This window comes from Xiphophorus couchianus, chromosome 20 (genome assembly GCF_001444195.1).
Source record: "Xiphophorus couchianus chromosome 20, X_couchianus-1.0, whole genome shotgun sequence".
Classification (NCBI taxonomy): domain Eukaryota; kingdom Metazoa; phylum Chordata; class Actinopteri; order Cyprinodontiformes; family Poeciliidae; genus Xiphophorus; species Xiphophorus couchianus.
In genome coordinates, this window is record NC_040247.1 from 3,985,624 (window position 1) to 4,013,267 (window position 27,644).

At 41.0% G+C, this 27,644-nt stretch overlaps 1 protein-coding gene and 1 long non-coding RNA gene across 2 annotated transcripts; one reads left to right on the plus strand and one right to left on the minus strand.

Moving 5' to 3' along the window:
* Window positions 1–1,754: 1,754 nt before the first annotated feature.
* cyc1 (cytochrome c-1) lies at window positions 1,755–9,391 on the minus strand. The gene is made up of 7 exons (XM_028003520.1): window positions 9,237–9,391; window positions 6,311–6,501; window positions 4,974–5,100; window positions 4,739–4,896; window positions 3,871–4,031; window positions 3,703–3,803; window positions 1,755–2,291 (listed from the first exon to the last, which is right to left on the minus strand). The coding sequence occupies exons 1-7, from the start codon at window positions 9,315–9,317 to the stop codon at window positions 2,187–2,189; spliced, it is 924 nt and encodes a 307-aa protein (XP_027859321.1). The 5' UTR covers window positions 9,318–9,391; the 3' UTR covers window positions 1,755–2,186.
* LOC114135865 (uncharacterized) lies at window positions 7,538–16,911 on the plus strand. Its single transcript, XR_003593673.1, has 2 exons — window positions 7,538–8,952; window positions 14,461–16,911. It is a non-coding gene; the product is annotated as an uncharacterized LOC114135865 (long non-coding RNA).
* Window positions 16,912–27,644: the final 10,733 nt, after the last annotated feature.

Genomic DNA, 27,644 nt, shown 5'->3' on the forward strand with positions numbered 1-27,644 from the left:
TAGATGGTTTTGTGTCTCAGGACTCTTTGGATCTCTGTGATTCATCTGATTAGTTCATTAGGTGAGCTCAACTAAAGGAAACATACTGAAGAAGGATGTTCCACATTATCAATCAGGCTTCAAGCAATATGTGAAAGAGAAAAGGTCTCTGCTGACCCGTCAGCGCAGTGGACAAGGAATGAAAACATTAGATATTTAACGAACACTGAAGCGTGATCATTGTACTCTGAAGAGATTTGTGGCCGATTCCGATGAAGGAACAATGAGGAAAGTTTCTGTTATACATTCACGGGGTTCAGAGAGCAGCTGCTGAAATGCCTTTACAAAGCAGCAAACAGTGAAGCTGCTGGTTCTGGAGTCCCACCAACCCGAAGCTGTCGGCTCCTCCAGTGGCTTGATGTGACACATAAACCGACTGTTGGGCCACTGACCAGGTCAGTCAGGGATCCAGACGAGCATCAAGACTCATTTTCAAACAGTGATGAATGCTGAGCCACCCTGGATGGTCCAGATGGACGGAACCACGGCCCAAAACGGCTGCTACGTCAGCAGGAGGTGGTGGAGTCACGCTTTGGGGAGAGAGCTGGTCGGCCCCGTTTGGGCCCCTGAAGGGGTGAAAATAACCTCAGCAAAGTAAACAGACTGTCTGATCACTTTCTTTCATGGTACAGAAAGAAGAGCCGGACCTTCTGTAGCAAAATCATCTCGAAGCGTGATGATGCTCCGTCTCGTGCTGCCAGGAAACCTCTGTTCATTGGCTGCTGTGGACATAAAGACAGAAGCGCCACGCTGCCCTGACTCAAACCTAAAGGAGTTAGGGTTGAGTCTAAATCCTTTAACTCAACCGTAACTCCTTTAGGTTTGAGTTAAACTCAACTTAGTTTAAGGTTTATGGAGTCATAAACTGCCACTGGAGTTTATGATGGAGGGACCAGCTCTGGGACACGACTGACATCCTGCAAACAAATTCAAGCAGAAACAAACAAACTTAATGGAAGAAATGTGAAAGTAGGAGTTTCTATGTTAACTTGACTTGGTCTGTCAAGATAAACTGCCAGCTCCTCTGTTTAGACTATAAATGGATTAACACAACGTTGAAAACTCTTTATTTTTCTCTGTTCTGCATGTAATGAAGACTTGAATTAAACGCCATTTTAACCAAAAGTTTGGAATGAGCTTCTGACCCAGAAGCTCCAAAGCGTCCGGTCCGTAACCCGTAAACACGCGGTCGGATCCCGGTCCGAAAGACGCCTTTAGTTCAGCGTCCATGAGATGATATTCAGAAAAGATTCTTTTATTAATTGATTGTTAATAATAAACACTTTGCATAAAGGCTGTAATGTCTGCGCATGTGCACCAGTAAAGGGTGTGAATTATAACCTACCAAAATGACCGACGGGCTTCAAATTTTCCCGTCGTTTAAAAAAATAACCGGTCAAATATTCCGTTAACGTGACCTCTGGGTCGCTCAGCGGCATTTAGGTTTGTTACGCCCAGCAGCGCCCCCTCCAGGACAGGAAGTGGAACAGAAAAGTCACTAGATTTGTCATTTGTTGTTTATTTTCTGATTAAAGTCACTAAATACAGCGATAAAGTTTTTAAGGAACCAGTTCTTCATGCCCCTCAGAGCGTAGCCAAGCCCACATTGCGTAGCCACGCCCACTTTTCTGGATTTATCCAGGGTTGGATTAAGCAGTCAGTTGCACCTTACAGAGCCAGAACTGCTGCAGAACAGAAACTTCCAACCAGACAGATTCATTTAGAAGAATTTATTTTGTACAGTAAAACAGTTTATGTCAGACTTTCTGAAGACAAACAATGAATTTACAGACACAGAACGTTGTGAAGCCTAAGGCCGACCCAGAGATGAGCGTCAGCATGGAGTATCTTACAGAGATAATGCAACTCAGACAGCATGTAGCCGCCGCTGCTGCTGCTGGAGGCGGTGGAAGTCAATAAACTCTGAGCAGGGTGCGTTCAAGAACACTCAGAAAGCAACTATCACAGGTTTTCATTGACAACTGGTTGAAAAAAAGGCATTTTTGACTGAAATCATCGTATATATGTCTGAAAACATGCCGTGTGTTTATCAGTTGCCCCCTGAGGGGCAGAGTTAGGGTGATAAGCTCTGTAGGGCTTTTGAACACACCCTTCTCTTGTTCAGGTCTGGGTGCGCTTGTTTTCCGTTACTTAGGAGGCCTGTAGGCGATTTTCCTGCTCTTCAGCACCATCCATCGGTGTCGCTTCAAGTAGTAGACCAGAGGGATGAGGATGGCAGAGCCCATCAGCAGCTGGCGGGACAAACGTCACGAACGTTACGAGAAAACGTCAGCGCTGTTACAATAAAACATCATGAACGCTACGAGAAAACGTCAGGACTGTTACAATAAAACATCATGAACGCTACGAGAAAACGTCAGGACTGTTACAATAAAACATCATGAACGCTACGAGAAAACGTCAGGACTGTTACAATAAAACATCATGAACGCTACGAGAAAACGTCAGGACTGTTACAATAAAACATCATGAACGCTACGAGAAAACGTCAGGACTGTTACAATAAAACATCATGAACGCTACGAGAAAACGTCAGGACTGTTACAATAAAACATCATGAACGCTACGAGAAAACGTCAGGACTGTTACAATAAAACATCATGAACGCTACGAGAAAACGTCAGGACTGTTACAATAAAACATCATGAACGCTACGAGAAAACGTCAGGACTGTTACAATAAAACATCATGAACGCTACGAGAAAACGTCAGGACTGTTACAATAAAACATCATGAACGCTACGAGAAAACGTCAGGACTGTTACAATAAAACATCATGAACGCTACGAGAAAACGTCAGGACTGTTACAATAAAACGTCACAAACCTACGATAAAACGTCACAAACGCTACAATAGAAAGTTGAGAAAGTCACGGTAAAACGTCGGGAACTCTACAATAAAACGTCGGGAACTCTACAATAAAACGTCGGGAACGTTATGATAAGATCTGGACTAATGCTCATTTTCTTTCTCTGGACAGAAGAACTTTGGTTCTACAGTCTTTAGATCATCAGGTTGAATTTTGTTGTTCTGTTTGGTCGAGTTATTCTAGGAACGTCTGGATAAACTGCAGGTATTTCAGAATAAAGCTGAAACTCTGATGTCGTTTCAGAGCAGATTTAATTTTAAGCGTGGATGCTGTGATGAGAGCAGCAGGCAGCCGCCTTCTGCCTTTCCATGGAATCTAAACTTCACATCAATGTTCAGTGATGGTTGTCCTCCATTAGAAAAGCTGTGATATCAGACCGGTCTCTGTTGCTACGGATACGGTTGCTTTTGCATCACCGCTGCCTCAAACTAACAAACACAGCTGCAGTTATTTCACTGAACATGTTGCTTTCTGTAAATACATGAACTCCTAATTAAAAAGAACCTTAAAAATCTGCAACAGATAATCAAATAATACTGAATTGATGAAATTGGGGAATTTATACTCTAAGTGAAGATAATTTATTTTTAAATAATCTTTGAAATCACTGAAATTTAGTTTTAATTTTGTCTTTTAAAGTATTCAGCAATGTTCTGTTTCTAATGTTAGTAAAATGTTAGAATTTGAATTTTGTGTTTTGATTTTGTTTGTGTCTTAATGTTAGTAAAATGTTTGTGGTGTTTATCCAGGTGGAAGGTAGCCCTCTGCCTACCTTCAGGCCCATGCGTTTGCGCTGGTCGTGCTCCGGCTCGGCCGCCCACCTCAGGAAGGTACAAACGTCTTTGGCCACCTGGCTCATGGTGGCCGGGGTTCCTGCAACCAGACACAGCCAATCAGACGCGGCCTCCTGCATCGCGGTGGCCAATCGTGCGCCACCTACCGTCCTCGTACTCCAGGATCTCGTTGTAGAGGGGCGGCGCCATGCCGATGGCCTGGCCGGGGAAGTAGGGGTTGTAGTAGAGTCCTTCTCTCAGCGAGACGCCTGCAGGCGGCTCGCAGTAACCCGTCAGCAGGCTGAAGATGTAGTCCTCTCCGCCGTGCCTGTAGGGGGCGCCGCACAAACAGCCAGCATGTCTATCAGTGCTGCAGCTAGCCATTAGCTTAGCAAACAATTATTCTGACAATTAATCAGATTAAAAAATATTGGCACTTTCTGCAGATTCTTCATTTCACCACTTAAGCTAATTTTATACAATATTAGAAAAATTACTGCAACCAATTAAATGGTTAATCTGATTAATGACAGGGATGCTGTGAATTAATCAGATTGATTAAAAAATGGACAGACAATCAGATTTAACAGATCATTTCTCACGTCTTTAATTCTTCTGTATTTATCATTATTTGTTTGTTTTTTCTTCATAGCAGCTTAGTGTTGCTTCATGTGTGAATATCTGTTGTTTTATCTACAACAGTAAAATCTTTTCAGGGTTCTTCCTGAGAGACGATTCAGAAATGACTAAGAAACGGAGGATCAGCTGACAGAGAATCAGAACAGGAGCCTGAGAGACCATCACACTTTAAAATAAATTCAACCGTTAAAAATTTTAAATGAATGCAGGACTAAAATGCTCAGTTTGACTGTCCCAATAAACATCAATTCCTTTTTAAAAATAAACATTTTATTGCCTAGATGAGGCTTTCAGCTGGACTGAAAGGCCTCAATATAGGCCTTTCAATCAATAACTATCTGATAAGCAGAGCTGATATTAGCGGCTGATGGTTTCAGTGAGTGTTGGAGGAAGTACCTGGCGTTGACGATGTAGCTGAGGTCGGGGGGCAGCGCCCCGTTGTTGGCGGCCCGGGCGGCCTCGGGGTTTGGGTACGGCTTGGGGAAATAGTCCGAAAGCTTTCCTGGCCTGGTGAACATCTCACCGCTCTCATCAGGGCCGTCCACCACCTCCACCTGCACGGTGAATGGAGCTACATGAGCCGGCGCTGCCCCCTGGTGGCAGGAGGAGCCGGCTGCTGCTGTGGCCTCACCTCTTCGGCGATGGCCTTGACCTCGTCCTCGGTGTGCGACACCCCCACCAGGTTCCTGAAGGCCATGTACTCCATGCTGTGGCAGGCTGAGCACACCTGCTTATACACCTGGTAACCACGGCGAATGCTGCAGCCAATCAGAAACACTCAGGATGAGAGCAGAAACAACAGGCTCTTTCCTGGTCAAACGTTGTGGTATCATAATAAAGTCCACAAAACAAAAAGTGCCAGCGTAGTTTCTCAGGAGGAGGTTTTCGATTCACTCAAAATAAAAAGCATTCGTGGAGAGTTTTCTGGTTTCAAAATGAGTTTTTTATTTACTTATAAAAATAACAGAAATCTTGGGCGTGCCGTGGTGGCGTAGTGGTTACGCGACCCACGTTTGGAGGCCTTGAGTCCTTGACGCGGCCGTCGCGGGTTCGACTCCCAGACCTGGCGACATTTGCCGCATGTCTTCCCCCCTCTCCTTACCCCCTTCCTGTCAGCCTACTGTCATATAAGGGACACTAGAGCCCACAAAAGACCCCCTGGAGGGGTAAAAAAATTGAATAAAAAAACAGAAATCTTTTCCGAGTTGACTTCATACAAAAAATAGAAATATAAACGTTAATTCTGTGGTAGAGAAACAGTTTCACTCCTTCACCAAACAATCAGATCAACCACTGCAGGAGGCTGACTGACGAGGTCTGAGCACAACAAACCAACAACAGAACCACCAGGCGCATAATCTTGGACCTGGAACATTAATAGTTTAACAAAAAGTAAATTCATCTAATTCTTAATAGGCTCTAACAAACATAAAAATGAACCAACAAACCTTCAAATGGTTCAGAAAGTGCAACTATTTATAATCATGCAAAATAAATAAAGCATAGAACTAGACTAAATAGATCTACACTTATAGATCAGGAATATTAACACTGATATCTGATCTACAATATTTTTTATCAATATCAGATATTAACATCAGATTGGTGCATCTGTAATATATCAATATCTACGTCTGATTATTTTAGTTATCAATTAATCTATTGATTATTCTGGATATTAATCAGATACATAAAGGCTCATTCTGCTGATTTTTCACTTAAGCATTTTTTACACAATATTAGAAACATTTGCTGACTGTTTTTAGATAAAGTGGTTAATATTGAAAAAGCAAAGGAGATTTAAAACCAAAGCTACAGGAGTTTCCTGTGAAACAAAATTACACAAAAGGTTTTTTATCTTAAATGCAAAATGTTTATATTCTGTTCAGTTTTGGTTTCATTTCTGCTCTGACTGTTGGTTTTATATGGATAACGATCAATCAATCAATCGATCGGTCAATGACTCGCCTGCCGTGGTCCAGTGAGGACAGCAGCCCCGAGTGGCTCCAGGGGTACGATGGGGGGTGGAGCTCCAGCTCAGACGCCTTCACTGATTGGTGGAGCATCAGAGCAAGCCCCGCGCCGCCGCTGGCAACCACGCCCAGCGTTGTCAAGGCAACCTTCTTCTTACCCAACAGACTGGTGAAAGACATGTTGGCCTAAAGAGAGAAAAATAACAGATTCACACACACATTTTATATTCAGAAACAAGGAAAACTACGACCTATTGGGCTCTTTGCAGCTCAGCTTCCGTGTTCTGGGAAAAGCGGCACGGTCGTTTCCAGTCTATTGAAAATGGCGTTTTACACTCGGTGTTTGTCCAAGGTAACAATTAGTGATGAACATCGATCTGAAGCCCCAACAATAAGCTGGAGAAAGGTTTTAAGATGTTCGCCTCCTTATACACAGATATGAAGGTGAGTTTTACTTTCTTTAAACTTTGTGGCTAACATTAGCTTTAGCTTATGCTAGTAGGCAATATTCTCAGATATTTGTCTTGTAAAAATGTGCTATTTAAGTATCTAAACATTTTTCATCCATTCTAACGGACAATGTTTTTACCTTGTTTTCAAGTATATTATGTACATTTATTGTCGTTAGTGTCAGAGACCAAGTAACGGGAATTTTACATTCAGGCTTTTTGCTTCTGAAGCCTGAGGAACAACAAGCCCATAGCTTAACAGTAGAGCAGCTCTGGTGTCGGAGTTCTAGTTCAGCTGACGGTTCAGGTTCAGAGTTGTTGCTTTTAGAAAAATATGACCGTGTTCCTTAAGGTCTCCGTGTTACTTCGCTTTATTACTTTTGCATGCTTCTTGTGACGAGCTCAAAGAGGACGGTGTTTACAGCGGTGTGTACAGGCGGATCAGTTTCTCGGTTGAATACAGAAATGGTTCCATGGAAATAACACAGAAGGCTCCTTCATTTCCCATCCGTCTGCCCCCGGTAGTTTTAGGCTGGAGAAGTTGATCCGGAGTGAAGTGAAGGCTGCGAACGTTGCTGTGCGGCGTTAGCTTTAACTGGGAGCGACGGATATTTACAAGCCACCGTCTTCTTAATTCATTATCGCTGAGCAATCCATGAAAACTTAAAAGCCCATTATGTTAGGAAGACAATAATCCATCCATCATTTTCTAACACCCTTGTCCCCGGTGGGGTCAGGAGGAGCTGCTGCCTCTCCAGCTAACGTTCCGGGCGAGAGGCGGGGTCACCTGGACGGGTCACCTGGACGGGTCAGTCTGTCGCAGGGAAGACAACAATGTGCATAGTATTTCTTTATTAGTGTTTGAAATACGACTTTGTCTTTTCTAGTTGTTATGGTAACTCAAACTGGAAACAAGAAAGCCGCATTTCACTCATGCGGATGTGACGTCAGCGCCGTAGTGCAAAGAGCCCGTTTGTTGTGTTATAATTATAATCCAGGTAGAAATTATTAAAATGTGTAAAACATGGACAACAATCAATGAAACCTTTTACCAACAGCTGTAATAATGTTTACTATTTTAGAGTTATGATAGATTTTCCTCTGGTTAAATGATGATATTGAAACTTTTGGGAGAAACATTAGAATTGAAACTTGATCTGAACTTGATAAGAATTAAACACGTTTATCTTTCAAAGTGACTAAAGATGATATTTATCGCAACAAGTTGCCATCATAATGCAGCTTCAGACTGAACTGAAGAGGTTTTAAATATAGACAGAACATATGCAGATTTTAGCCGTTTTTCAGTTTATTACGGAACAATTACATTCAATTTCCATTGCAAAATATCCTAGAAGGACCAGCAATATTTTTTATTTATTTTTCTTATCAGGCCACTTTGTTGTTGTTTTTTTGCTAAAGTTTTATATTCTTCTTCACTGTAAAACATAAAAGCAGTGATGAAATGGTGGTTCTGTAGTTGTGTCTCTGAACAGTTCAGAGAAGGAGGATAAATAAAGATCTAAGCTTCACTGTAAAGTTGTTCACCTCTGATGTAGAATAATCTAAAGGCTGATTTAGGTCAATCTGTCAGTTTCCCTCTGGGTTCCTTATGAAACCGACCTTCAGTGTTTTATAACCGGACAGGAGAACAGCACATGACCTCTGACCCTCACCTCCAGCCAGCCTCCACATACAAATTAATCCGATTTTAGAAGCGATTATTAAGATGATGGCTGGTTATGACCAGGATGGATCTTTGCGGCTCATAACATTAGTTCTCAAATCAAAATAATACATTTTACAAACAAAAAAAACTACTTTGGTTGATAGATTTAAGAGACACAAACAATCCCCTGAGACACACGGGGAGATGTATCTCAGTAATATTCATATCGAACAATAATAATCCCGCAGGAACCGGCTTCTTCTCCACCGGAAGTTCTTATCAGCCTTTCCGATGCTAACTCGTTAGCTCTAACCCCTGAAAGCCGCTGTTTTTAAGCTCCAGAGGCAGATAGTGGCCTTTATCTGAACTGAAACAAACACACCGGCAGCTTCTGCGGACACACGGAGCAGAAGATTTGTCTCCTGATGGATTTATGCTCCTGTTTTTAGGAGGAATCTGTTCCAGTCCAGACCTGCATGTGCTAACAGTCCGACACGACTCTGGCTGCCTTGACTAACGGTAGGAACAGCTGCTTTGCGACATTTAGACAAAAAACTACAAACACAGCCCCCATTATTTTAACTTCTGACTGACTAAGCACCACAAATAAAAAGAGTCAGCCCAATAAGACAGCCTGAAATCCGGGGGAAGACAAGTGACCTTGTCTGCCAGTCCGCCGCTAGCCGGTGAGCTAATGATGGTTCGCTGGGAGGACGCCTGACAAGCATAACTTTATAATGAAAACACTCTTTAAAACATCCGACCTTCAGAAAGGCTGATATTAGGCCCATCTATCGATCTACCTTGGAAGTCTTGAGAGGATTCCCCGTAATGAGGAGAGCTCTCCCAGTCCCGGAGAGCGCCACGACCCGAAGCGCCGCCATCTTCCGAGTTCTCTATGGAGGAACCAGCAAGCTGCAGACGAGGCACAAACTGAGCGCTTCCGGGAGGGTTCTTCAAAATAAAAGACCGCAGTGTGACTTCATCTGGTTGACACGATTGTTTGTCAAAATAAAACCAGTTAAAGTCAGTGGAACTTGTTAGGATTGACTGTATGGAACCACATGTAGCTCTGGGCTAAAGTCATAAAAAGACTTTGGCCCAGGATGATGAAGGCCTAAAAAAAAAAACTGTAGCTCTTGCAGTTGTTTCTTGCTATATTTCTTCTTCATGTGATTTTTATGCAACAAGAGCCTCAGTCACAGGCATCAGCATTAACAACTCTGGAGAAAATTGATTGTGTAAGTTATAATTCATTTCCTTCTAGGGATAACACATTTATTAGTGAGTCTTTGCAAACAATTTACAAAAAGAATAGTATTGTTGCAAATTATTTTTATAGCTACATTCAAAGTACCGAACTCTGCGAACAATTTGTGTTCAAGCTCATTTCATAAATTTTAAATATGTTTGTCTTGTGCTAGTCAATGCCTGTCCTACTTAGAAGCTAACTTTATACTTTTTTCTTTGAGTCCAGATTCTACAACGGAACTCCCATGAAATTATAATAAATTAATGAATTAATTTAAGGAGTATTTACTTTTATATGGATGGTTTAAAAAAGAAACAAAACCCCATGATTGATTTTTATTTAATTGGCATTATTAGCTCCATATGGGAAAGAACAATCCATTCATCTACTATAATATTAACCTATTTGCAGATAAATGTAAGCTTAATATTTATTAACTTTATACTGTGGTGGACGGTCAATTAAGTTATTATTGACTCGAAACAATCTTAATTGAATAAACTTTTACTTTGAAGATAACTAAACCGGAAATGCCACGCATTATGGTTTTTAATTCAACTTTACGCAAATCTTACAAAACCTATTTACACAACTTATTTATTTTGTCCTTTAGTTGTTTGATAATATGTGATAAATAATAAATACATAATTTAATTTTTTTCTTAATCTCCTGTTGTTTTTATGTTGATTTTAACTAAAAATAAAAACCTTTAATCTGGTCTGTTGGCGAACTTCTTAAACCATCTTCCGTCAGAATAAAGTAAATTTAATGTGATCCCGTTTAAAACAGTTATTCAGCTTGGCTGCGCTTCCTCCTTTCAGCGCATCGCTAATCTGAAACAAAGTCATGATATTGAATGAATGAAGTATCAACATGAAGAATATTTATTTTAAATAGCAGAAAAAATACAAAATGGAGTTTATACTTGTAAAAAAAATTATGCAAAGCATAAAAAGTAGCATAACAATTATTTTTTCGTTCTGGATCCAACACCTGACAGTTTCTGAGTTACATGTTTCTTCCTGTAAAACATAAGATATGAATAATATCAGGCTCTTCTTGTTCTCATGCAGGCCTGGAAAATCATCACATCCGGTTTCAATGGCTTCTACATTTCCCATGAATTCAAATTATCCCAGTGATTAATACACATTACACAGTACATTAATATAGAGGAAAATGTTCATCAGTTTCTGCGCATTAATATGAACAGGAGGAATATTTAACTGGAGTGTTTTACCCGTTTTCTCCACAAGATGGCAGCATAGTGCCATAAAAATCACCGATTGAAATTAATTTTTACTTTACAGGATTTTTGTTTTTTGCTTAAAACCAACAATAATCAGACTTTATATTCATAATTCTACAGGCAGCAATAATGTCTGTCCATATGTTTGCAAAGCTAGACACCGTTTATATATTTATTTAACATTTATATATAATGTTTTAACAATAAAACCATCCATATTTAGTTAGAAGGAACGAATCCCTCCATAATGTGAACCGTCTGAAACATTTCATCATTTGAAACAGAAGAGAAGCAGACCAACAGAAACAGGCTGTGGATTTTTAACACGCTTTGAATAAAGCAGCAGCTATAATAACGTTTTCATCAGCCTTGATTTCCTCTGAAGACGAAAAGAGAGAAAAGGAAAAACACAGAAACTAACGGACTGGTTATTACTCTGATTTCCAGAAAAGGAACCAAAAATCTCTAAAAGCCATCAGATGGATCAAAAAGCTACAGAAAGACTTCAATTAAAGGATCAGAAAATTTTCAGATTTTAATCATTTAATAAATTAAAGTGTCATTCAGTAAATAATGACACTTCATGGCCAACATCTCAAGTTTCATGGAGCTATAACTTTTCTCAGCAGCATGCAAACTGCAACTGGCATATGCAATTGGTCGTACTCGGCCACTCTGCTCCTGAGACAACACGGCTCCCAGCCCACAGTGGCTGGCATTGACCTCTAAAATAAAAGGCAGTGAAAAATCAGCAAAAGCAAGAGTGGGAGCACTTACAAGCTTGGCCTTGAGCTCCTGGAAGCTCCTTTCACAGTCTTCTGACCACACTCCTCCCAATAATTTCCCTCGTCCTCGACACGTCTTTGGCCCAGCATGTTAGACTTAGACTGACTTTATTGTCATTTTGCATGCACAGGGTGAATACAGAACGAAATTTCGTTGCATACGGCTCAGGACAATGTTTTGAGGTTCCAATGTTGTGAGGTTACTCCAGAATAAAATAAAATACAGTATAAAATATGAATATAAATATAAAATATAAAGTGCAGGACTGACAGTAAAATAGGAGTTATTTAGCTCTGTACATGTGCAAGGTATGAAGTGGAGACCAGTTTTTAAGTGCAGTCCAGTTAAGAATTCAGCAGTCTGATGGCAAGTGGGAAAAAACTGTTTCGGAACCAGGTGGACCTGCACCGGATGCTGCGGAACCTCTTTCCAGAGGGCAGCAGGGAGAACAGTCCATGGTGGGGGTGTGAGGGGTCACTGATGATGTTTCGGCCTCGGGACAGGCAGCGCTGGGATGAAATGTCCTGAATGGAGGGAAGGGGGGCCCCGATGATCCTTTCTGCTGTCTGCACCACTCTCCTCACGTTCTTCCAGTCGGAGGCGCTGCAGCCTCCACACCACACAGAGAGGCAGCTGGTCAGAATGCTCTCTATGGTGCTTCTGTTGAACGTCTTGAGGATGGGCGGGGGCAGGTGTGCTCTTCTCATCCTCCGCAGGAAATACAAACGTTTCTGTGCCCTCTTGACCAGAGACGTGATGTTCACAGTCCAGGTGAGGTCGTTAGTGATGTGCACCCCCAGGAATTTGGTGCTGCTGACCACCTCCACAGCCGAGCTGTTGATGAGCAGTGGAGCGTGGCTGGGCCGGTTCTTCCTGAAGTCGACAATCATCTCCTTCGTCTTGTCAACGTTCAGGATCAGGCTGTTGTCTCTGCACCAGTCCACCAGCTGCTCCACCTCCTCTCTGTAGTCCAGGTCGTTGTCGTCTCTGATGAGGCCCACCACCGTTGTGTCGTCCGCGAACTTCACGATGTGGTTGTTGGCGAACCTGGGGGCGCAGTCGTGTGTCATCAGAGTGAACAGCAGAGGGCTCAGGACGCAGCCCTGAGGGGAGCCTGTGCTGAGGGTGATGACATCGGAGGTGTGTTGTCCGATCCGGACTGACTGAGGTCTGTTGGTGAGGAAGTCTAGCAGCCAGTTTCGCAGGGGGGTGCTGAAGCCCAGTTGTCCCAGTTTTCCTGCCAGATGCTGTGGGATGATTGTGTTGAACGCTGAGCTGAAGTCCAGGAACAACATCCGCACATGAGTGTTCTTCTCCTCCAGGTGAGCCAGGCTCAGGTGTAGGGTGGAGGAGATGGCGTCCTCAGTGGAGCGGTTTCGGCGGTAGGCAAACTGGAACGGGTCGAATGTGGAGGGGAGTCTGGAGACGATGTGTTCTTTTACCAGCCTTTCAAAGCACTTCATCATGATGGGAGTCAGTGCCACAGGCCGGTAATCGTTGAAAGAGGTGACTTGAGGTTTCTTTGGCACCGGAATGATGGAGGCAGTTTTGAGACAGGCTGGCACTGTGGCTTGGTCCAGTGAGGTGTTAAAAATGTCTGTTACGACACCAGCCAGCTGATCTGCGCATTCCCTGAACACCCGCCCAGGTGTTCTCATTTTCAAGGTCCCTCTTGAAAATGAGATCTAGATCTCAACGGGGTTTACCTGATTAAATAAAGGAATATTATGTTGTCGGGGCCTGGGGCCTTCCGTGGGTTGACTCTTTTCAGAGTCTTCAACACATCGGCTGTGTCCAGGCAGAGTGCCTCCTCTTCCTGTTCTGAAACAAGACGATGAAGCGGGCCAGCCAGTTGAGGGAATCCCTATACAAACCTCCAACAATAATTGGCAAACCACAGGAATGACCACAGCTCATCCTCTGAGATAGGATGTCCCAGGTACTGAACCTGCTTTCTTAAAGAAGTCATATTTTTCCAACTTGACCTTCAATCCCTCTTGTTTCAGGCGACTTAACACCACTTCCAGCCGTGCCAGGTGCTGATCAACACTGGAAGAGAACACAACAATATCATCCAGGTATAACAAGAGTGACTGACCATGCTGAGCCCCAAACATCCTCTCCATCAACTGTTGAAAAGTTCCTGGTGCATTGCACAACGCGAATGGCAATTCAAAGAGGCCAAATGACGTGCAGAAGGCTGTTTTTGGGGAATCATTCTCTGCAACTGGAACCTGGTTATAGCCACAAGCGAGGTCCATGTTGTCAACCCGATAGGGAGTCCAATGTTTCTTCTATTCGAGGCAGTGGGAAAGCATCCTTTCTGGTCTTTTTATTGAGCTGTCTGTAGTCCACACAAAGGTGAAGACTGCCATCCTTCTTTCAGACCAGGACAATTGGCGATGCATAAGGGCTACTGCTCTCTCGGATAACCTGGGTTGCCAGCAGCTGGTTAATATGAGACTTAACTGCCTCATATTCAGATGGAGGGATACGCCGGTACCTCTGCCGCACAGGAACATTGTCTAACAATGGGATGTTATTCTTGATTAAGTTGGTAACATCAAGGTCGCCATCAAAAATAATTTCCCTGCTGGGATGAATAAAGTAATTCTATTCTATTCTAAAAGGCAGAGAACACAGACTCGTACTTCAGCAACAAGGTTCTCACTTTATGCTGCTCTTCTCTATCCAGCGTAGAGAGATTAACTGATGTTATCTTCTCTCCAACCGAACCAGTCTCAGCAGTATGGGACCTGACTGCAGCCACAACTTGCTCCTGTACACATGGAACTTCCTGCAACTCTGACGGTAAGCTGACCACTTCTACGGGAGACACAACACCCAGAGCACAACGGGGTCTTAGTGTGACTGTACACACCCCTACATTCACCACAGGAACATAAACAGCGCCCTGAAAAACCTGCCAAAGGGAAGGAGATACTAACAAACCCTCAGGTAAGCCAAACGTCACATCTATAGGCTCAATTAATGCTGCCCCAGCCTGTGCTAGTATGGCCGAACAAGGGGCAGGTATAAATTTAGTCGTGCCTGCAGGGACTACAACAGGTCTTCTACCACGAAGCTTTGCAACACTGGTTTGAATATGGCCTTTTTGAACCTCAGCCTGGTGACATAACTGAACTGCAGGAAGCCAGGAAGTGGAGGCCCCCAAAACAGAAGGGAGTTTAAACAAATCAGGGCCATAATGGTCAAATAGCTGAAGATAGAAGGCCTTTATTATATTCATCCCAATTATACCTGGTATCCGAGGTAAACTGGCCTGACCTGGAGGGTCCCTAACAACAAGGATCCCTCTTCAGGGGATTACCACCCCACACACCTCAATATCAGGCTAACCCAAATAAGGAATACTCAAACCATTTGCAGCTCTCAACTCTAACCAATGGCATATCTTTAACTTATCTGGGAAATGCCTTTTAAAGAAGCTTTCTGAAATGGTAGAAACCATAGAACCAGTGTCCTGGATACACTGGACTGGAACTCCAGATAGTTTTACAGTAACTTGGGGGCAAGGTGCAATTAAACATTCCTTCACCTCATCTACTTGGGGACCCACTGAGCCTGAACCACCCCCTCCTAATGTCCAGCTCCTAACACTAGGGGGAGTTAGTTTTCCTGCACCTGAGAACTAGTGGTGGCTTGGACCTGAGGGGCACCACATGCAAAACGGCCACGAGCGGCACAATACCGGGCAATGTGGCCTGGTTGCTGACACTTGTGACAAATCACACTACTAGCACTGGGAGGCCTAGCCACAGGAGACTGCTGCATAGCTGCAAGGGATTGAGTAATCTGATCCAGCTGTTCCTGCTGTTTTTGTACAAATGCAGTAAGAGTAGCAAGCTGAGAGGCAACAGAACTGGAGGGAGAGTCAATTAGTGAAGGGGACCCACTGGCACCCTGTACAGCACAAAAAGAGGGGCCAACACTACTTTTACTTTCCACCCCACCTTCACGCTCCCATATAATGGCCTCAGCTCTAACCTCCAGTAATGTATACCTCGGATTATCACGAGCATAACGTTTCAGCTCTCTACGCAGGTCAGAATTACTAACATTTTGAATAAATTGATCACGAAGTAAGATGTCTGCATTTGCCATGGCATGGGGAGAATTAGATTTAACTTTGTCCATCAAGCAAAACAATGAATGAGAGAATTCCTGCAAAGATTCAACATCTAACTGTCTCTGTGAAAAGAAGTCCTCCTGTAATGAGACTGTTCTTTTAAAATGGTGAAAACAGTTTCTGGATTCTCACGTTCAGCTGACGATCTATATTTAATCTCATCTCGAGCTTCACCTTCAAGATGGTGATGTGGAAAAATTACAATTAGGTTACACCTGCTAGTTGTATTGCTATATGTTTATTCTAAGTTCTGTATATTCCCACCAGGTTTTCGCTGTTTGGGTTACATGCACAAGGTTGGACGTTGTTTTTCCCAGCTGCATGGGAACCAGTCTGTTTCCCTGCTTTGGATCCTTTATCCCTTTGTACAAAACTCATGTGTTGGCTCTGCCTGGCAGAGCTTTCCGTTCAGACTTGCTTCATTATTGACTGTCCTGTGAGCTCTCTGAGTTGTGCGCAATTCATGAATAAACCTGATTGAGTGATTTTACCTGAACAGTGCTTGGAAAGAGTTTTTTTCCACGACAATGGTCAAAAATGAAAGCAGCCTGATCTGTGGGTCCAACATGGCGGACTCGCATGCTGGTGCGAACCTCTTCTATCCACTACTCCACCCCAACACCATGAGTTCCTCTAAAGCTTGGACACTTTCTCTCCCTTGGCAGGTAGATTATGCAGTCAGCTGTCCCATTGTTCATCGGCGATCCACTTGTACTCGGGCCAGCTTGTACATCATCCTGCTGATTTGAATTTGCTAGTGCAGAATCCCTCTCCTCCTGCAGGTGGCTCCTTTCGGCCTCCAACTGCTGGACTCGAGCACGAAGTTCCTGAAGTTCCTCAGCCATCGCACCGGGAACTTGATCCTTATTCACAGCTGGAAATATCCAGCCAGGTCCCACGATGTGCCTACAGTGGAACTATTATGCTCTCACCCTCTAAGCACTCCCAAAAAATACAGCAATTAGGCTCTCTACTTAAGCACCACTACCACAGAACCAACACTGTCAATATCAGGAGAGAAAAAAAAGAAAAAAAGAAAAAAAAAATATATATATATATCTGTAATACCCAAAATGACAATAAAGTGTCTGCCGACAATAATAAAGCCATACAAGGTAAAATGAAAAACTGGTACCTTAATCAGCCACACTACCGGTACATTCAGACGCTGCAGCGGAAAGCCACTGAAATGCATCCTAAAAAGCAATTAGAAATCACGTCAGAGAAACTGCGGTATATTATATTATTATTATTACTACTAATATTAATAATATATCATTCTAAGTGAGTATCTGATCTCAGTAAAGCTTTTCTGTTTCTATTCAGGGAACTTTTCACCACAAACACCCTGTAGTCAGTCTGTAGCTGGTCTGTAGTCATCCTGTAGTTGGTCTATAGTCTGTCTGTAGTCACCCTGTAGTTGGTCTGTAACTGGTCCGTAGTCAGTCTGTAGCTGGTCTGTAGTCTGTCTGTAGTCATCCTGTAGTTGGTCTATAGTCTGTCTGTAGTCATCCTGTAGTTGGTCTATAGTCTGTCTGTAGTCACCCTGTAGTTGGTCTGTAACTGGTCTGTAGTTGGTCTGTAACTGGTCTGTAGTCTGTCTGTAGTTGGTCTATAGTCTGTCTGTAGTCACCCTGTAGTTGGTCTGTAACTGGTCTGTAGTTGGTCTGTAACTGGTCTGTAGTCACCCTGTAGTTGGTCTGTAGTCACCCTGTAGTTGGTCTGTAACTGGTCTGTAGTTGGTCTGTAACTGGTCCGTAGTCAGTCTGTAGCTGGTCTGTAACTGGTCCGTAGTCAGTCTGTAGCTGGTCTGTAGTTGGTCTATAGTCTGTCTGTAGTCACCCTGTAGTTGGTCTGTAACTGGTCCGTAGTCAGTCTGTAGCTGGTCTGTAGTTGGTCTGTACTGGAATAAGAACCACAAACTGTCTAATTTTCATCATATTTTCGTCTTTCTTTTGGTTTTCTTGCTCCAGGTTCGGTCAGTCTTTAGTTTCTTCCAACTCTGCCGCCCAATAAATCAGAAATTCGTCGTCTCTCACAGTCAGTCATCATAATCTCTTTTCCTTTCTGTTCCTGTTTTCCTGTCGTTTCTCCTTTCAGGTTTGGTTTATTGAGTCTCTTGTCCTTCATCACCTTCCCGGCTCTATGAGCCTTTCAGGTCCAGTAGCTCCTGTCAGATCCTTCTGCTCCTCCACACAAAGTTTTTGGTTCTTTTCTTGCTGTCGGTTGAAACTTTAGTTCTGTAATATTTCATCTTCAAACAAATCAGAAAAGTGATGAGAGAAAAACAAACGGATTGAAGTCAGAATGTGACGCAGCTCCTCAGGAGTAAAACCCTTCAGAGAGTCAAAGCAAACTAAAGTGTTTTAAAGTGAAATAATATGCAAAAGTCAGAGTTTTTTTTTTTTACTAAACTAAACAATGTTTTCACTCCAAAGGTTAAAGTGAAAACTTAACTCCAAGTGAATGTGTTAAATTGCCTAAATGGATCTTAAAAGATGAAAAATCTGAACAATGTGGAACTGATCTGCTTTAAAGAACGGGAGGAAATGAGCAATTTGTGCAGCTCAGCGCGCAGCGCAAAGAAAACATGAAACCCTAAACCTGCTGCTGCACTTCAGCTAAAAGAAACAAAAATTTATTTAAAATAAACATAAAACCTAATCTGATCTGAACTCCGTTGCTGTTTAGCTTTTTGTTTCCTGTTGTTCTGCAGAGTTCTCATTCCTGATGCTCAGTTTGTGATTCATGTTTTTATTTCATGTTTTCATCTTTTTGGTTGAAGTTATGGATCCATTAATAATTCGTTTCAGCCGTCCACAAACTGAAAGTCGATTTTTTCAATCCGTGATTTTTCTTCACAGCTGATGCCGTTTCACTGAAACGGTTTTTACTTTATGAAAATCCAAATAAAATCTACAACCGTACGAGCTGGCAGAGACGTTAGCATCCTAAAGCTAAAGGGATCTTTGTTTCTGGGAGGTCAGAGGTCATTCTGGTTGGACACAGAAAGCCGCTGACTCTGTGTTTATACAAGTGTCTGAAAAGTGACCCTGCAGATTAATTTCTGAGCCTTTTGCTGCTGGAGCTTCAGATCTCACAGCGATTAGACGTGGAAACCTCCCGGCTTTCCTTCATATCTGATGATCTCACAACAACAAGCCAGCTAATTGGATTTTAGAAACCGAGGAGGAGAATCAGAGCCACCACTCATATGGACAAAGTTCAAAAGTTTCTGGAAAGTTTAACAGAAACATTTTCATATTTTATTTCCATGAAATAACATTTATGGATTATTAAGGATCTGCTGAATGCTTCTGTTATTAGCAGAAACGTCCCAACTAAGTCTAAAAGTCCAAATCCTGCAACAGGATTTGGACTGCTGCAGGTCCAAATCCTGTTGCAGTTTGTAAAATTCCCTGTCAGGCAACAGGAAGTCCTAACAGCTGACCTCCTGAGATGCGTTCAGGGACAACTCGTACATGGGAGCCTGTTAATCAAAACACCTCTGATATGATTTAATGTTTTTATTTTCTTCCACTTTCTGTCCCATGTCATTCCACAGAAAGTCATTCTCAGTTATTTTATTTAAGAATCCCTAAATACAGAAACAATCTAGGTTTTTTTCTGTCAGGTAAATGTTTAAGCTCCTAGCAGAAATCTTCTGTAGGCTAACAAGCTGCTAATACATGCTAGCTATCAAGCTATTCTGGGTAAGTTTAAATTGGGTTGACTGTGAGAAACTGTACAGTTTTGGTCCTCTGAAAAAAAAATCTATTTGTTTTGTTCCTTTGTGTTGTGATAAAAGTCTTAGAGTTGATTCATAGTCCTAATTAAAGTCTGAAAGCTTGACTTTTTTCAGGTTTTATGAACCTCATTTATGAACCTGAAAAAAGGTTAATAAATTATTCCTAATTATTTGAAAATAATCAAACAAAATTCCCATTGAATTCTTTACTCTGAAGTCATGAAACAATAAAAATCAAATAAATCAAATAATTCTGTGTTCACTGCTGAAGAAACTACGATTCTATTTTTGTGTATCAAAATGAACCGAAGACTTTCGAAGTGAAGCTGAGCTCTGTGTGCTTTTTCTCCCCTGGTCATTAAAACTTCAGCCTGATGGATAAATAAAATAAAAATGACTTTTTAATATGGTAAAAGGATGAACTGGGTCTCGTAAAGCGGGTTTATTGAATTGGAGGGAAAGCAGTGAATGTGAGCCAGGCTTGAGAATCAGAACCGTTTCGGTTTTATCGTCCAGCCACACAGAAACGGGCCGTAAATCAGAGGCTTTAACACAAACTGCTGTGTTTCCTGATTTACAGCAGTGAAAATAAAGCTTTGAGTTTCTGGGAAAGCTTTCTCCAGCTCTTCTGAATCGTCCACATTAAAGTTTTTCTTCTTTCATCGCATGAAATGAACAATAGTTCAGATATTTGAAAATGTTGCTATCAGATGGAAAGTCCAACAGTAATTGTTGCCTTCTGTTTGGTAATTTAGGTTCTAAACTGATCAGAAACAGTGTTGTATAGTAACGAAGTAAAAATACTTCACTACTTTACTTAAGTATATTTTGGAGTACTTCATACTTTCCTCGAGTATGAAAATTTTTGATGACTTTCACTTTTACTTCACTATATTTCCGAACTTAATTGTGTACTTTTACTCCGATACATTTTCAATGTGTGGTTTAGTTACTCGTTACAAAAAAGCGAGAGAGAGAAACAAAGTGTTTTGACCCCACCTACTGATTAGCAAGTAGCAAGCAGGCTACCGAACAAAGTCGGTAGCCTGCTTGCCTGGGCTTGTTCATCACCTCCAATAGGATCCACCTGTTTCGCTTCTCCCATTAAACACAAAGCAAGTCTCGCAATCAGCAGCAGCCGCATGGAGGAGGAGACGGAGACCACAACGACTGCAACTACGTCGGACACGGCTCCAGGGGAACCACCAGCTGGTGATGAGAGCCCATGGCCTTATTTAAACTCAATATACTCTTTCGTGGGTGTTAAAGATTCGTCGTACCGCATGCAGTTTATGTTATTCCTGCCCGAAGATGTGGAAATTCTATCTTACAAAAACTCCCCGTCCAACTTGAAGAAACACATCGAGGTAACGTCTTATGAAATGGTTATAATCCTCCTGTTTCAGTAACTATAGCTTGGTCACTAGGCACTACTGTATTGTGAAACGTTGAGCATAAATGAACTTTGTTTGGCATTGTTTCAGTTCCATACGTGGTGTATTTAGCTTAGGCCTAATGTTGACTGTAGCAGGCTACCTAGACTCCTCTGTTCAAGGGGGACAGAAGCCATAGCGATAGCAATTTAGACTAAATTTAACGAATATAGGAAAGGCATGCAAGTTCAAAACCAGGTTTACAGATGCCAATAAGCTGCATTTCCCTCCCAATTCTTTTTTTCTTTTGCATAATGACCAGTTGTGTGCACCACCTACTGACTGTAGCATTGACTGATTCACTGATTTGTGAAGTAGAGTAATCGTAACAGCTCTTTTTCTTCATGTTGGCCGCATTTTCTGTACTATTTATTTTTCTCATTTTCAGCACTGACCTTACTTGAAGGGAAAACTTAAGGCTTACAAAAACTTTGTATTTTCTGTCCTGGAGGGTTTACTAAGAAGCTGGTTCAGTTGTAAAGCAGGTTAAGTTAACCTTGTGCTATAGGTAAAGCACCTAATTTTCTTAACTAAATAATGCCTGCAGGTATATCTATTAGCAGGTTTAATTTTGCCTGCACTTGGTTGGGTACATTATTTTAAGTGTATTTGACAAGTTTACCAAAATATAAAAAATGTCATTCAAACTGCATTTGCTTTGTTTTACTTTTTACTTGTACTTTTCATTACATTACTTGAGTACATCCATTTTTACAGTAATTTCCATACTTAAGTACAGGAAGTTTCAGATACTTTAAGACTTTTACTCAAGTAACATTTCAGTCAGTGACTTGGACTTTTACCATATTTTGGAGAGGTACTTATACTTTTACTTGACTCTGAGATTTCAGTACTTTATACAAAACTGATCAGGAGTACCTGGAATATTTGGTTGTTTCTCCAGGTTTTTAAACCGGTTTAGTTTTCACTCCAGGTTTCACTTCAGTATCAATCAAACCTGGAGTCGCAGCTCAGCGTTTCCATCCAACACGAATCCACAGCCAACTTTTCAAATGATGCGAAAAACCAAAAACTACGGTGGCTCTGAGGTACAAACCACTTCAGCAAATTTTTTTTTTATTAAACATTTTGAACAAGTGTACAGTATCACGTGGCTTGTACATACATGAAGAAAACAAGTCTTACAGGCTTAAGGCACACATATAATTATGACAATAAAAAAATTAAAACAGGTAAAATAAAATTATAAATAAAAATTATCACACATCAAACAGAGGGATAGCATAACGACAAAAACAAACCAAAAAAAAAAAACAGAGACAAAGGGGCTTTAGTTTTCAAATAAATTCACACCATTATAAGAGCTGTACTTATTCCTTGCTTGTTTTTCATCAGTTTTAAGGTTCTGCAGTGATTTTTGTCCATTAGAAGGTTTTTAAAAGCTGAAAAGTCAGGATTTCTATTTCCCCATTTACAGGAGTGGATGAAGAATTTGGCGAGGATCAGCAGGTTGTTAAGAATGAGGTCAGTTCTTCTGTCTCTGTGGGTTTTTCCAAATATTAGATCCTCTCTTTTTAAGGGATGATGGAGGAAAGTTTTGATGAGATCCAGTCCTGAAAGTTCCTCCAAAATGTTCCAGTTTGCACACAATAGAAAAAGAGATGATCTGTTGTTTCAATGTCGTTGTCACAAAAGGTCCAGCTGTTGGTATCAAAGTTGAATCTTTGTCTTAATAATTCCCTGGATGGAAAAAAGTTATTGAGAATTTTAAAATGAACTTTTTTAGCTTTAGGACTTAAGAGGAGATTTAAGGTCAGCGGTTCTCCACTTATTAACCTCTGAATCAGAAAACAAATTTAAAATGGAGTTTTTATTTGGTCGGACAGGAAATATAGCATTAGTTAGATGCTGACGCATCCGTTTGTTAGAATTACATTTGTCCAAAAGGTTAAATCCAAACAGTTGAGCTGGTAACTGAAGATTAGCTGATTGAATGTTTATATTTTGAACCAGATATTTGACTGCAGTGGGGTCAGAGTTCATTACTGTGTTAAATTGAGTACGTGAGAAATCCAAATTATACAATAAGCAAAATTCATCATAAGACAACCAATCTCCACTGTCATTAAGAAAATGTCTTATGGAAAAAATACCTTTTTCCATCCAGTGATCCAAACACAAAGACTTATTCCTGTGCAACACATATCTGTTGTTCCAGATGGGAGTTTGGTGAGGAGTAAAGTTGTGTGTGTACATTAGTTTCCAACACAACAAAACCTGCTTGTAAAGGCAGATCACTTAACAGGAAGTCTGTTGACATCAAAGTCACATCTAAGAACAAAATCTATGCATCCAATTTTTTTAAACAAACCTTTGGGAGACAAAACCAGATACTATTTCTATTCATTAGAAAAGATTTAAACCAGTTTACCTTTAGGACCGCATTTAAACACTCAAAGTCAACAGCTTGTAAACCTCCATCTTTAAAGTCTTTTACCATATTTGCTTTCTTTAAGTAGTGGACTCGATTTTTCCAAATAAAATTAAAGTTCAGCTGATTTATAGCTTTAATATATTTGTTAAGTATGGCCATAGAATAAGCTGGGTATATGCACCGGGACAGCGACTCCATTTTGGTTAAATAGGTTCTCCCAAACAGGGTCGGATCTCTTTGGAGCTTCTATTTAACTGAGATTTGCAATTCTGTATTTTATTCTCTATGTTAACAGTTTCACTGAGTTTAGCATCTTTAGTAATTAAAATTCCAAGATATTTAACTGAGGATTTAATGGGGATACTATAAGCTTCTGTCAGATCAGAGCCATGAATCGCCATCAGTTCACACTTCTGCAGGTTAAAGGTTAATCCTGATGCTTTGGAGAAAGTATTAATTAACTCAAGTACTTTAGGGGTTTGGTCTAGCCTCTTCAAATAAATTGTGGTGTCATCAGCTAGTTGACTGATTATAATTTGGTCATCTAAAACTTTCAATTTGGGTATATTTGAGTTTTTTATGAAAATACTCATCATTTCAACAGCTAAGATGGAGAGAAACTGGGAAATATTGCAGCCCTGTTTTACTCCCCTATTAATGGTGAACCGTGGAGACGCACCGTGTGGCAGTGCAACTGAACTTGCTATGAAAGCTTTTTATTATTCTGCAGATGTTTGGTCCAAATCCAAACATGTGTAAAACTTTGAAAAGAAACTGATGTTCCAACATATCAAAGGCTTTGTAGAAATCTAAGAAAAGGATGAAGCCTTTATCCTCAGTCAGGTCACTGTACTGGAGTAAATCCTGCACCAACCTGATGTTATCATGTATAGATCTTTTGGACATAAAACCTGTCTGTGTTTCAGAAATAACGTCTTTAAGACCAGTCTTTAATCTATTTGTATAGATATACGTCAATAGTTTATAATCACAGTTTAGAAGGTGATCGGACGGTAATTGTCGAGAACCTTGTTGTCTCTTCCTGGTTTGGGTATAAGGGTGACAACGCCCTGTTTCATGGTGTGTGGAAGTGAATTATCACACAAGATCTCTTTAAAAACCTGGAATATAAATTCTCTGAGAACATCCCAGAAGTGTCTATAGAAATTGGCAGTAAGGCCATCAGAGCCAGGAGATTTATCCAGCTTCAAGCACATGGTGGCGCTGTCTAGTTCTTCCATATTAATATCTTTGTCGCAGTTTTCCTTGAAATCATCAGAGATTTGAGGCACAAAGTCTTTGACTTGGTCTAGCAGAAGGTCGCAGTCTGGGGTTGAAAAAGAAGAGCAATAAAGGTTTTGGTAAAAGTTGCTTATTTCTTTTGCAATTAGAATTTGGTCGGTACATTCATTGTTGTTAATAATAAGGGATTGAATGTGCTTTTTAACTTGCCTCCTCTTTTCCAGTCTGCAGAAGTATGAACTGCTTTTTCCCCTTCCTCAATCCACTTAGCTCTGGATCTGATAAAAGCTCCCCGGGCTTTTCTTTCGTAGATTGAGTCTAATTTAGCTTGTAGGGTCACGAGGTTATTTTTGTCAGCATCAGTCAACATTTGTTTAACACATAGTAGGTTTAATTCTTTAACTAACCTTACTGCTTCCAGGCCATTGTTTCTTTTTAGGTTTTTGCTGAATGAGAGAGTAAGCCCGTATCTTATATTTTAGGTATTCCCATTTTTTAGAGTAGGTTAATATTGAATTGCCTAACAGAATCTTTTTCACTAGTTTCTTGATTTCCCTGCAATATAATTCATAGTTTAAGAGGTTTGCATTGAATTTCCAAAACCCTCCTTGTCTCAAACTCTCAGGAAGAGGAGTAATTAATAAATGAATGCTGCAGTGATCAGTGAGAGGAGTTGGAGACATATTACAGTCTGATTTTAGTTTGAGAATATCATCTGTTCCTAACCAAAAAGCTATTCTAGATCTGCTTGAAGCGTCTGATTTAAACCAAGAGAACTGTTTTTCATTAATATGTTTGTCTCTCCATAAGTCAATAAGACCCAAGCTGGTACAGAAATCAGACAGAATCCGGTTTGGATGAACATTAGCAGATTTGTTTGGGTATCTATCAAGAGTCCATAACCATGTTCCAATCCCACCTAATAAAACATATTTAGTAGGAAATCTGTGTTTAAGTTGTTTGATATTTACTTCAATAATAGTAAGAAGCTCTTTATTTTTCAAAATGTTGCAGTAACCATAAATATTACCCAGGATTATTAATGAGTCCTCAATATGTAATACAGAAAGAGACCAATGGCCATCACTGTCATGTTTTGTATATATTATTTTCCCTGGAAAGTTATTCAGTAATATAGCCACACCTGCTGATTTTGAAGTACCATGCGAATAAGTAATTTGATCTCCCCACTGATTTGACCAACATCTTTCATCAGAGTCCGTTGAATGGGTTTCTTGAAGAAGAACACAATGTGGATTCTTGTTTCTACATAAACATCGCCTTCCTTTTGACATTTTCTCTCAGGCCCCTTACATTTAACGACAAAAACTTGAGATTAGATTTTAAAGACATAAAATTAAAACAAAAGAAAAGATAAGTTTAAAAGACACAAACCTTATTAAGAGTTTGGTTAAGATAGAATGAACTAAAAGCAAGAACCTGGGAAGCCTAAGAATACCCTTTACATTATAACATAGAAAAATCAACCTGCATCCACAACCTTCACTAACTTTAACTTAAAACTAGTCCTTTTTTCATTTGAGCGAAAACAGAAACAACCTCTGGAGAGCAGATAAGATATAACTCCATATTAAAAGGAAAAACGGTGTGGATTTTGATTTTTTTTAACCTTGTAATAGGATGATGTAAACATCAGATTAATCTGTAGCCTCAGAAAGGAGATGAAGCTTTGATCACCTTGCCGTCGATTACTGCCATGTGACCTCTGTAAAAGGTCACCTGACCCTGGGATCTGGCTTTGGTAATCTTGGGCCACAGTTCTTCTCTTGCCAGCCGGTCTTCCTTAATAAAATCTTGAGCAAAACGCAGACCTTGTTCTTTGCACACCTCTGAATCCTTGGTCACTTTCCAGACTGTGTCTGGATGGTGCCTCCTAGTGGCGCCTCCTGGTGAACTGCAGGATGACCTGACGGCTCCGTCCCTCTTCTTTTCTTCCTAATCGGTGGATTGTATCGATCACATCTCCTATCGGGTCCGCCCACTGTCCTAAGATTCTGGAGAGAAGTTGTTCTGCCTTTTCTCTGAGGTTTTCTCCTTCTCGCTCTTTGAGGCCCGACAGCTTCAGGTTCTTGTATCTTTCAGCCTCCAAGAGTTTTTCTTTCAAATTTGCATTTTCTTTATTCATTGCAGCGAACCTCAGTTCCAGGTTTTCCATCGTAGATTTACATTCAGCAACGCCGACAGTGTTCTGCTCCACTTGGAGAGTAATGCAGGCAAACAAGTCAGAATTTTCTTTTAGCTGTTTTCCAAAGTCATCAACCTGATATCCAGACTTTTAATGGCTGCGCTGCCTTTTGTAAGTTAAGTTGGACCAGCAAGGTTGAAAACCGCACTAGAACGCCCCCTGGTGGATATTTTGTTATGTTTTGATGACGCTAAAAAAGAATATAGATCCAAGATGGTGGAACGCGTCACCAAACAGTTCACGATTTAAGCTGATTATTATCCTTATACGTTGTGTTTCAGACAAGATTTGTTCGTAAGTGTTGGTTAATTGTAAAAGTAATAATTGTCTCTTTGTTTTATGTAACTGATGTAAATAATTGTACGCTGGAGTCAGTTAGGAAAAGTTTTTATTTTTAGCTAGCAGCTAGAATAGCTAATTTGCTATGTTCGTTGGCTAATACTCAGTTTTGTATGTTTCAGTTTACGATGGCCAAAGTGATGGCAGGGGTCAGAGGCCACTCTTCAATAAACAAGTAGAAAAGAAACAAGTTTGGTTATTGGAGCGTCGTTGTCTGGCTGTCTAGCTGCTGAAAACTGGAAATCTCAGGGCGAGGCCAGCACAATGGCTGCTAAGGAGACCTCAGTCTCAGTGGCTTGTTTTTTAGCAGGTGGGAGTTTTGGTTGGAGTTGCGTTCAGTTGCCGTCTAATACCGGAGGCATTTCGTGATTTCTCCATCGGTGTTTCGGCTAGTTATGCATGTTTAGCTT